Source organism: Opisthocomus hoazin, chromosome 8, assembly GCF_030867145.1.
Source record: "Opisthocomus hoazin isolate bOpiHoa1 chromosome 8, bOpiHoa1.hap1, whole genome shotgun sequence".
Taxonomy (NCBI): domain Eukaryota; kingdom Metazoa; phylum Chordata; class Aves; order Opisthocomiformes; family Opisthocomidae; genus Opisthocomus; species Opisthocomus hoazin.
The window spans coordinates 50,782,148-50,794,906 of NC_134421.1; the positions used below are offsets into that span (position 1 = coordinate 50,782,148).

The 12,759-nt window shown below is 36.2% G+C and overlaps 1 protein-coding gene across 9 annotated transcripts in view; it reads right to left on the reverse strand.

Moving 5' to 3' along the window:
* The window catches only part of GRM8 (glutamate metabotropic receptor 8), a 393,783-nt gene that overhangs the window by 296,459 nt on the left and 84,565 nt on the right, over positions 1-12,759 (reverse strand). For all 9 annotated transcript variants that reach the window (XM_075428851.1, XM_075428850.1, XM_075428849.1 and 6 more), the window contains one exon: positions 11,572-11,788. In XM_075428851.1, coding sequence (XP_075284966.1) covers positions 11,572-11,788 — 217 coding nt within the window. The remainder of the gene's footprint in view (positions 1-11,571; positions 11,789-12,759) is intronic.

Genomic DNA, 12,759 nt, shown 5'->3' on the forward strand with positions numbered 1-12,759 from the left:
TTGGAGCTCTGTGAGCAGTTCATTAGGTAGCAGAACTGAAGGCATGACATGTAGCTGACTAAAAGGGTTACCCCAGTCTGAACGTATTCAGATTCATGCCAGCATCCAAGAAAGAGCTGTTACTTCTAAGCTACCTCACTGCAAGCTGTTACTTCTAAGCTACCTCACTGCAAGTTTAACAACGAATGCATGCTTGCTGTGACTCAGTGCTCAATATGGCCCCCTGCCCTTCAACACAAGAAAGAAAATAAATAAAATGAAGACAAGAATGTCACTTTGACATTTCCAGTCAGACATTCTTAGTTTGTAATCTTGCAAGAATATTGTCAGCACTGTAAGATTCGACTCATTCAACTCTTCTACATCGTGCAGATGAGCAAAGCTCAAGTGTCTTGTATTAGCAGAGGATATTAAAAATAGCAGTCAGTGACAACTGCAAACTGTTGTTTCTCATATAGGCCCCGAATATTTCTGTATTGGTGAGGAGGTGGGAGAGATTAGAACAAGTAGGGAAAGCCATATAGAAATAAAAAGAGAAGTGAAAATCCTACTGATAAGGCCCAGAACATTGTCATAATGTAAAGGAAGAAGATAGTGGGCATCTCTTTAGTAGGCCATGGTTTGGGTTTGGTTTTATTTATACCATCCTTTTTGTCATCTCTTGGATGTTCCCAAAAAAACTCCAGAAAGCCAATCATAATGTTAAGTTTGGCAAGTCCTAATAATTTTTTTCAGTCTTAAAAAAACTAGTGTGAAGCTATAACAGATTGGGGAGACTTGACTATGTATATATCCTACTACTGAGGATATAGTCATATATGTCACAGCACAGTACATAACATAATGTGCATAAAGTCACATATGTTGTGAAAACATACAGAATGATGAATAGTGATTTTCTTGCTTTGCTTTCTCTTCAGAGAAAAAAACCAAAACACTGTCTGCTTTAACAGCTTCCTAGATCTAGGTAGAACTGACTGGGAAAGCAGACCATATATCATGTACATAGACTATTTATCACTTGTTCTCAAAACAGAATTTGGCCAAAGAAAGGAAGAAGAGCTGATACTTGGGTAGCATTAAGCATTATGTTTATTTTTTTCTGATGGATATTACCATTTAGCCAAAATTGATGAAAATCTTGAAAACAAACAGTTTTAATTTTATTTGTTCATTTTTTTCTTTTTAATATCAGAAGACATAATTCAAAGAAATCAGACAAAAAATTAATTTTCTGTTTCATTTTATAGTTTTGTCAAAATGACGTTATACTGAAATCTGAACAAAATGTGCTTCAGCTGAACTGCAATGAAGAAGAAGTTTGCACAAAAAATGTAATGCAATTTCCCTGTCTCAATTCATAGGGAAATTATCAGTTGTGAAAAGTTCTAAAAAAACAGAAATTTCAAGTTTCATTCAGGGCTAATCTAACACTTGGAAGTAGTTCCCTGTTACATGGGCTTTCAATACGACTGAGTCAGTGGCTTCATGATAACAAGAATTCAACTTAGAACATTTTGAAAGTTACTAACCTTCACCCTCAAACTACCAGCACTATTGGTTCATTAACAGATAGTGTGATCCTGCTTAATAGGGAGATGTACAAGTTTAAACCACCTTGAAGAATAAATGCATTCAGGAGGGCCATATAGTCCTGCAAGATAGATTTCTCAGGTAAGATCAACTCTCTCTGCATTCTGTTATTGTTAGTACTTATATAGAAAGTAACAGTAATTAGTACCAAAGCAGATATATCATCAGCCTTGCATGTAGCATATTAAAGTTCATAACAGAGTTTTTAGAAGAAAGACTTCAGGAACTTGGGATCAATAGGCAGAAATTGCAGGGTGGGGAGAGGGAAAGGACCCCTAAGGATCAAAAACAACTAACAGAAAGAAACAGACAAAATCCAGCACTGGAAAAGGCTAATAAACGTGTACTCTAGAACTGGCTACTAGGGCTTCACTTGCATAATACAATACTCTTCAAAAAGGGAGCAGGAGACTATTGAGCAGAAAGATGAGAAAATTTGAAGATGGTATAAAATTATTTTAAATCAACAAGAGCAGAGAGAGGATGCAAAGTATTCACAAAGCTAAATAAACAAGTACATCATAGAAAAATATTGACTATTGACAAATGCAAGGGAGTGCACACTGGCAGGAATACCTGGAATTGTTCACACACATCATTGAGTTCTAATCAGTTGCAGCCATTTGTTAATAAACCTTGAGTGTCAGAACAGATAGCTTTTGGAAATAATTTGCTTGATACACAGCAGCTGAAAAAAAAAAAAGCTGAAAAAGCACAGAAAAAGCTGACGATTTGTCAGGATGTATACAGAATGGAGCTGAGAATAAAAATGAGATTACAACGACACTACATACATCAATGGTAAGGCTTTACTTCGAGTCTTCAGACATGGCAACACAGCTTAACAGAGATAAAGATGAAATAAAGGATCCAGAATCTGACAACAAAGCTATTAAACTGCAATTAATTCATACATTCTAGCACAGAGTTAAAATAAGTAAAAACGCACTCTACGAAGGCGGTTGACTGGATTCTCTTGCGTACCAAAACAAGAGGACACTCAAGGAGTGAGGTTAAAATGGTAACAAGAAGAAATCATAATGTTTATAAATTTTCAGGCTTTGGGAAATCTCAGCACCAGCCACTAAATACCTGGGATTACAGAACACTGTATGGATAGGTAAATCTGCCAGTGACTGTCAAGTTAGATTTTAGTATCTTTCTCTTCCAAGTAATTGAGGACACCAACAAAGACAAGATACTGACCAGCAGCGTCTCATTCACTTGGACTGTTCCAGTGCGCCGTTGTTTAAACTGCAGACACAGATCATGAAGGCGCTGATACTAAGAGCATACTGCTAATATTCAATCAAGAAATATTTCTCATGTGATTTTTAAGACCTACAGTCTCTGGGTAGAAAGTAAAGCTGCAAAAATGCTAAGCATTTACAACTACCAGCAACTACTTGAAGACAGAAAGACACACAGGCAGGAAAATGCATTTTTCTGAGCAAACTCAAGGGGTAGGACCTTCTCTTTACCAGGTGCAACTTCTTAACGTGAATGAGACTACTGACACGAGACCACTGAAGCACAACCAGGATTACAATTCAAATACTGTGAACCCTTAAATGTGTTAACAAAAACGAATGTTTAAATACAGTCCAAGCCCACGTCACCATGCTTCTTCCTGTCACTTCGCCTGGATGGTTCCCGTAAGTACAGGCTCTCCTTAGAAAAATCTGCACATGCTGGGAAAGCAAAACCATTAAATGCTATGTTGGCAAAGTTCATTCACACAGACTCTGACCAAGGATATGTCATGGTCCACATATTTGATCACTGATTTGAGCTGGACTCGCAACAGTCATTCCCACCACTGCAATACAAAAGGTGCCATGATGAATCCTGTGTGAAAACAAGCTTTCTGCAGAAGTAACAATAACAGAAGTTCATAAAAGCAGTTTTTAGTCAGTTCTTGATAAAGGAGGACAAAAAAAAAAAATCACTAACTGCAAAATCTGTGAAGTTTCCGGGACTTATTATTGACAGATTTATATTCTTTTTAAACAAGTTCAGCACAAACACCATGGAAAATAAGCTGTCAAAGTATTTCCCATAATTGTCCTCTGTCTTGCACCACAGCAAAATTGTAATGCAAAAATCAAACACGGGCAGCTTTATTCAGACAGCAAATCGTATTGCATGTCTTTGATGCCTTCTCTTCTAGTATCACCTTTACAAATGCTTTCAGTTAAAACAAGAATATCCACTGGGATTAACTCTGTTAAAATCCACTTCCTGATGATGGGATTTTTTGAAATTCAGTCATAAACAACTAGAATGGCTACAGTTTGATCCAGACATTTCTGAAGTTTGCTTTCATAGGAGTTTTTTCAGCATGTGTGAATTATTTGCTCTGGGACTCCTAGCAAAAGAGAGTCACAGAATCTAAGAGAAACTACAGGCTCTACAGTAATACATACTAATACACAGAACTGCAGAAATTAAGATATTTCATTTCTGTCTTTGTAAAGATCTGACAGTATATTAATACCTGTGTATTTATCCTAACTTTTACTGAAGAAATTCTGATAACAGTTTATATGTCCAGAAAGCACCCTTATAATCACAGAGGTCTGATTAGCCTGATTGATATGACTGTATTGACTACAGTTTAAGCAGTGATTTCTAAATGTGGCCCAATGTTTTGTAGTGAACTTCCATTTAGAAAGATTTATCTTATTGATTTATTGCTTTAAACCTCAAATAAATACACCAGTATCCCTTAGTATTCTTTAAAGGCTTATTCACATCTAATATTAAACTGCACACCTTGCATCTTATTTGAAATATTTCCCTTATACTGACTTCGGTTGATAGACGCTGAAACTTGTAATCCTCAACCACTGCTACAGAAAGTTCCATATTTGCAAAACCACTTCTTGAAAATGTATAGTCATTAAGACCACCACACACTATATTTCAACAAAAGTATTATTTTAATCTAATAAGATTGCTTTCTTAAAATTAGCATGAACAAATCAATAATTTTGTTTGTATTTTTACATTTGAAAATCTTGAACTAGATATCATGACTAAGTTAAAATGTTCTACAGACAAGCCATTGCACTAACAGCACTGCTGAAATAAAACTTTGCTTCCTGTTTTTTTAACATTCTTTGAATTTGTGCTCACAATCAGTGCAAATATCTGGTGTTCATATGATGTAAAAGAAAAAAGTCATATAGTCACATTACTTCTATAGTACTTACAGGAGTAAGTTAAATATTGGAATATACACATAAAGGTGCAGAGGTCCTCAACATTATAATGAGCTTCCAACATACATTTTTCAGAGTTTTCTGAAATTTCTAGGCATCACTTTGGAAACACTTGTCCTTGCTCTGAGTACTTTACTTGTCTCAGTTTCATTTTTCTCAGTTTTATTTGTTTCCATTTCAAGTGCATAGAAAAGCCCCTGTTTCTTGCACAGGACTGCTTTCAAGAATTAATTTGCAAATTGTCTCCTGTAGAATGCAAATAATTTGTACAAGTAGGGGACCAAGCGTTTAGTGTACAAGCACATTCTTTGTAGCATAGGGATGGTATCTATCCCTAGCTCCAGAATAAAGCCTCCTTGGGACCTCCTTTACCAACTCTCATAGCTACTTAGTTCACTCCAGAAAAACTGAAATATAATGGTGGTTTCAAACATATGACAACATTGCTTAGACAACCCATGAAAAAATTATATTGTCTGTAAATTACTTTGACTTCTTTGTAACTGTTTCTGGCATTTTTTGTCATAGCACCTTAAAAGCACCCCTGTGAGAGATACTATTATTTGAATTTGCCGCTTTGGGGCAGGTACAAAATGCAGTTCTACAGAAGCTTTCTGCCTTTCTTTTTTCCCCTTCCTTTGTAGCTAGTGAGCTTTCTACAGGAGGTTTAAAAAGTACTTCAACTAATTCACTGAAGAAGAAACCCCTCAAGAGCTATTAGAGATAAAGTCCCCCTTCCAGCAAGCACTGGAGGGTCAGAGAGTGTACCAGGAAAGTACCACTGTATGCTTACTGCTCAAAGACACCTCCTTAAGATTACAGAGAAAAAAACACGAAATTAAAGCTGAAGAATGTCATATTGATTAGCACCACTGAGAGAAATTAAAATGGTCCTTCATTATAAAACCCTATATATTACACTGTTCTTTATCAGGTATTACTTGGTACAAATATTAAAAAATGCTGGAATAATTTTCAAGCTTTTGCAATATTAACACACCTACCACCTGATTTTGTAATTTTTCAAACATTACTTTGACGCTCCTTTAGCCAATTACATAGTGTTATTATTAATTAGATCTAGCATCTTGAAATACAGAGTTATCAATAGAGTTCAGCTGCATAAATATAAAAGTAAAACTTAAAATTGAATTAAACTGTTTCCCCTTTGTGAGGGTATGCTAGAATATTATTAGTTGTGAAAATTAATTTGTTAAGCTTGAAACCAGTCTTTTAAGCAGAAATCTCTCTGGGGAAAAAGGTTACATTTCATGTATTGTATTTCTTCAGTCTTCATGCTGGAAGATTTTTTAATCTTCTATTAAATCACATCTTGGAGGGAACAACAAAAAAAGAAATCTATTCACCAGCTTACTTAAAGAGACATAAAAAGCTTTAGCTTTATGTCAAAGACATACAAAGATTACTGCAGGAAATGTGAATTAATCTTAACAGCAATCCATCTTACTTATTTCTAAATTGCCAATGAATAGTCTAAGTGGAGAGGAAAGGTTACACACCCTTAAATTTTATTTTCCTGCTCAATCCTCCCTCACCACTTCCCACTAAACTTTCAATTTATCCACTGAAAGCTTCAGAAGTCCATACGATATAAAAGGTAAGAAGTAATTCAATAATTTGGAGAAAAGCAAAGCTACAATGCACAACTGTAGACACACCAAAAAACTGACAAGATACAAAGATAACCTAAGAACTATGTTAAAGAAATGTCACAGACTGTTCTCTATGTAAGAAAAACACTGCTGGCTATGTTGAAGTCTGAAACAATTTAAATAAAGCTATTGTAGCATTCATTCAGTATATGTATTCATTACAACTACGTATACAGTTATCAAGGTGACTGTAAAGGTAAAATATTACGAAGGATCATAAAGTAACTGTGGTCTCCTCTCAGAAAAATGCTATTGACTTCAACATACCAGGGTAAAGGGAGTAGGTAAAACTACAGACCCCTGTTCCTGGCATTTAAGAGTACACACTGATACAAAGGACACCATTCTCTTCTGGGGTAAAGCTGCTACAAAGCTGTGTCATTTTGGCTCAGTCAAAGATCTGGTGCCAAATCCGCTTTGCTATCTTCTTTACGCCTCTGGTAAGACATACAGAACTGATTGACAAGCAAAAAGGGGCCAGCAATGCCACAGTTCCTCACCTATTCTTAATGATCAGCTAAAGTTCCCTGCCTTTACCGTTTTTACCTCCTCTTCTGATAGTTTCATAAGCATTTCACTGCCAGTATCCATCAGCGCTTCTGTCAATTTTTCGCTGACCACTAGTGAGGATAAAACCTGACGCGTAGCATTTCGTACACTATTTGTGCATGTGTTACATTGTCCAGTACAAACATTCCACTAGCTGAGCAAGTATTCTGACACCAAAGAGGTTGTTCTGAACCAAATGTCTGTAAAAAAGCGAAAAGGATCCCATGGTCTTCTCTCTGATGGTAAATTCATTTGGTATTTAATAGCGGGGGGAATGAACCATTAAAAGAAACCCTGATTAGAGACTTTCCAACATTTATTTTGTCAAACATCATTAACAGCAAAGTAAATACGGGAACAATTTTCAGCAAACAGTTTAATAAGGACTTGGTAAAATGTGCTTCTTTCTTTTCCCCTATTTTCTCTATGAGTCAAGTTTCTCTCAGTTTAATGCTTAAACTCTTACGCATTATCATTTTGTATTAATTCATTCCTTTGGCCAATGTACCAAAATCATTTGATCACAATGCCAAGAAGATTATAATGGTATCATTGATTAACTTTGAAATGGGAGCAGAAAATACTGTAAATATAATCATTGTCTTCAGACAACAATGCATGGAAGAATGCGTTGGAATAAGTACCATTCCCTATTCTCCTTACAATCATTGTCATGTAAAATATTTAATTTCCAGCTGTGCTTTATCCCAGACAGAATCTTTGTCATTAAAATGAAAGTAGGTTTTGATATGTAAGATATTCTGCGACATGTCAGGGTGGCACCACTTTGACCTTTTCAGTATTCCACATTTCATTTGGGAGCCTGTTCCTTCCTTTCTTCTTCTGTTACTGATCAAGAAATAGAAGTTTAACAGAGGGCAAATCAAACTGGAAATTATAGGCCAAGTGTCAAGCTCATGACAAATAAGTACCTGAAATTCCAAGTACATGAAAATAATCTTTTTTTAAAACATTTAAAACCCTGTCCCTTCTTAATTCTTAACTGCCTGCAGAAAACTTAAAACAAACAAACAAACAAAAAAACAAACAAGATTTTATATTTTCAAAACTGCTATCTCACATGTCCTCTCAGGCACTGAACGTTTTTCAGAAATGCATAAAGCAATTTCTTTCACATCCTTTCCTCAAATTTATTGCTTCCCATTATGCTTATCTTCACATTCATTTTTGTTTCCAGTTGTTCATTACTTCTCTTAAAGAGGATGCAAAGCACTGAGAAAGCAGTTGAGCTGTCGAATGGATTTGTATGCCAGCAGCACAGGGAGAGCTGTGTCCTGATTAAGTTCTCCTAACACAGAGTTTGCTAACACAGACTTGGGAAGTTTTGCTGCTTTGTGTGCAGTCTTACACTACGTGATGATTTTTATAAAGCTACCTAGACTCTATAGTCTCAGACCTCATAATTAGATGCTATTGGAACTTTACATTTGAAAAGTGTTTCCAGCCCTGTGGTTCAGGTGAAAAGTCTGAGGACAATAAATAACAGAATCAGGCTGGAAGGGACATTAAGGAATCATCCAATCCACCTCCCAGCCCCAAGGGAAAACTAAGTACACTTATATAATCCTTGGGCAGGTGTTTGTCTAATGCATTCTCCCAGATCCTCAGCAACAGAGACTCCAAAATGTCCTCAGGCAAGCTGGTCTAATGCTTTAATGTCTAGACTTTGAAAGTGGCTTTCTCCAAATCCAAACAGAATCATGCTACAGATTAATTCCATTACTCCTGTTCACACACACTGTATCTGGATGAACAAGTGGTCCTCTACCTTTTTCTGTTTGAAAACATTATTTTTCCATCACCTTCCCTTCTCAGCCAACTCTTCTTCAGGCTAACCAACAACCTTGCTCAGTTGCTCCTCAGACCACCTTTTCAAGATTTGTGATTGTCCTTTGTTCTTGTTTGCAGAGCCTCTCATCTTTTGTGAAAGTGAGGGTCAATAACCTGTACTGAGTCAAAATGAGGTTTCACAACTGCCGGGGAAATTGGAGGATTACTCAAATTGTTGTACAGATGGTATGCCTGTCTGTGTGTTCCAGTGAAACATGAGGAATATAGGCAGGTTATAATTTACTATAAAGCTCAGATCATTTTTTGAGATGGCATTTTCTGACCAGTCTCTCTCTATTCCTCATAGTATAGATTCTTCTTGCTGAAGCACAATGCCTTGCATTTGTCTTTTAAATTACACACTATTTTTCAGACCATATCTTCAGTTTTGAACTCTTAGAGTCTCTTCCAGTACACTCCTAGTCCTTCCCAGCTTGAAGTCACCTCCAGATTTTACAAGCATATCCTTCATTCCAAGTCTACCTGGACTAAACATGAAAATATTGGCTAGTACCAGATCCAGCATAAAGACCTGCCAAATACCACACAACACATTCTTCTTTTTAAACAGAAACCAATGCTAATTACTGCCTGAGTAAAGTTTTCTAAATAGGTCTGCATCCAGCCTATGATATTTTCACCTAGATCACAATTCCTAAATTTGCTCAGGAGAATATTATATGCGACAGTTGAGATAACACTACTAAATTCAGGAGACATGACATCAAGTGCTTCTTCTCCAGCTATAAAGCTGTTATCCTGTCAAAGAAAATTATAAGATGGGTTTGATACTATTTGTTCTTGACAATTCTGCACTGGTTATTGATCATGTCCCTGTGGTTACATATGATTTACCTGATTATTTATTTCAACATTTTTCTAGGAATTAAAATTTACTTGTCTGTTCTGCCTCTCCTCTGCTTTCTTCTTCAAAACTATTCAAGTCCCTGGTACTCATAATAGTTGGTAAGTTGCTATGAGCACAGAGGTTACCAAAATCAAGTGCTCTAGTAGAGAACATAAGTCATAAGGGGGAAAAATGAAAAAAAAAAGAAACCACAAAAAAACACACAAACCACCATTTTTAATGTTTTTTCGTATTACACAGATCTGGTAATGTTTAAGACAGCCACTCATGATTTTAGTTGCTTTGGATTCACAATCATATTAATAATATTTGCTTAATTAATCCTATTAATATTAATTGTTTATCAAATGACAATGGTCTTTTTTTATTCTAGGATCAATCAAGATCCAGTTGACACAAACTCAAGTCATTATGATTATAATGAAATCACAGTTATTGTTCTTGCACCCATCTGAAGAACTCTCGTATTTCTGGAAATGGGAAATGTTAAAAAAAGTCCTGAGCACTTCATTTTAATTGTTTACTTTCAAAACTCAGCAGAACTAGCTGGGCTGCAGATGATTTTAAGAAAAAGTGATTCTGAGCCCGTGAACTTCTCAGTGAACATCTAGGGCAGCCAATCTATTCACTGCTGTATTTGACACAATAGATAAGGTGCCTCTTTAAGATAGAAATGTGGAAGAATTATCCTTTCCTTTGCTAACTCCAGATCAAACCACTGTATTCTAGTCAGCCTTGGCTCTCCCATGAAGACATCTAGGATCTGACGGCATTGATTAGAAGCTAGAAACACAATGTTTATTAGTTAACTGATCGAGCATATCATACACACACTGGTTCCCTGGTATGAATTGTTGCAGTTTTTTCTTACTGCGAAATTGTTGTGAGTAATCGGCAACCTTTATGGTTCAACCGTAAGTACCTGAGACACACATGCAGCTTCCTGTATGATTGAGATGATCTCTACATTTATGTGCGGTTATCGAAAATGGAAGATATTGTTATATTTTCTCACTCAAGCTGACTTGAAGGAACCAGAGTTCATATGTACATGCCCTGAAAGTCAAATCCAGTAGATTAATCCAGGCTTTCTGAGGAAGGACAGGAAGGCTGTCTGCAATTTTTTAAATTTTTTTTGAAAAGGTATTATTTTGTGTCATATAACACTGTACTTAATGAAAGACCAATTCTGCCCTCTTTCAAAGTACCTGCTACTCATCATGTTATTCCTTGGTGTCCAAAACCTACTACTCCTGAGAAATAGCCATTTTTTCAGGCCAGAAATAACTATGGAATTGGGGGGGAAGATCAAAGGGACTTATCCTTCCTGTAATAATGCCCATATTTATATCCATTTCATCCTGAAGGAAAAACAACAAGGGTATGTCTTTGTACTTCACAGATTTTTTTTGTTGTTTTTCAAATTCTTCAACATTAAAACCCTAGATTTATCAGTACTGGAACATGGAAAATTAGGTCTCATTGGACTGTGATTTTCCTAAACTAAATCAATTGAATCTCCTCAAATCTGGCGGCAGTCCAGCCAGTGGTTGCTTTTTGCCCCTATCTGATCAAGGAGCTCCCCCTTTGCAAAAGGGGCAAGAGACCTACCAGGAGCATTTCTTATATTACTGCCAGAACTGTCACCTTGGCAGAGGTGCGAGCAGCAAAACATTCCATAACCCACTCCACCTGAGTCCAGGTAACACACCTGCAGGTGTTCTGATCACTCTGCATAGACCTAGGCGGAGCTCAGCGATGCTCTGTGTAACCTGGCAGCTATAAATACAAAACCTGATAAACATACACTCACCAATTTCTCTGGAGATCTGGGTAAACGCCTCCACACCACTCTCTCCATAGTTGCCTTCGGAAGCCAGTGTCGAGACGTAGTTCCACCCAAGAGCCGTCACAATGTCAACCATGGCCTGTGCTTGGTAGGAGTCCGGTGGGACCACTCGAGAGAAGAAGTCATACCTGGTGTTATCGCTCAGTTCTGGAGCTGTAGATGCATAGCTGACTTGAGGTATCTGCAAACAGAATAACAAGTCATTCAAGACAACCTAATACTATTTGACGCTATATACTTGTATGCTTGGAAGTCTTAAAATAGATTATGTACAGGCATTGCACAGAAATGAATATCTTGTTTTAATTAAATCAACTGATCAGAAAGCATCTCAGATTTTGTAAAATGTCAGTCAAGTCTTATTGTGTAACGCTCTCACAAAGAAATAATGCATTCTGCTTTTCTCCAGGTGTCATGATTCTTGACATGTAAGTGTAACAACTTCTTTTTTGATCTTGGCTCTGATAGCAACAGGTGAAGAAAAAAAAGAAGAAAAATAAAAAAAGAAGAAACTCTTACTATTACTACAGAAGTTTAAAAGGTCAAGTGTGATGACTGTGATTCTTAAAAATGCTACACTTAGATTTGACAAGTAAACTGTAGATTATTCCCACTTGATTGTTTTGTTTATTCATGTACATGCATGTGTGCTTTCCCATTTTATTCCTATATTTCAAGCTTTCTTTGTTATAGATTTTTCATTTTCCTGTTTTAATATGGTATTGTGCATGATTTAAGAATATGGAAACTACGCACTTAATACCAAAAGCTATCTGATGAAAAAACACCTCCCCAAAAAAATTATCTGTATATGGTACACATCTAGAGCAGGAGAAGGGTTACAAGAATTGTAATATTTGTAGAAACCACCACAATATTCTTCATAGGAAAAAAGCCAAAAAAAAACCCCCACTAAATAACTGAAATATCTTTTTAAAATAAATTACTATTTTCATAGGGAAAAAAATATCTAGGGTTATTTTCTATTAATTCTTGTCTTAAATAGATGGTTTAGAAATGTCCAGAATCAGCTGTGTGTAAGCAATATTCAATTATTCTGATGAGTATTTTGGTGCAAGACAGATTAATTAACATTTAAGATAACAAGAGGGGAACGATTTTCTCATTTAAAATGGTAAAACTGATTAAAGT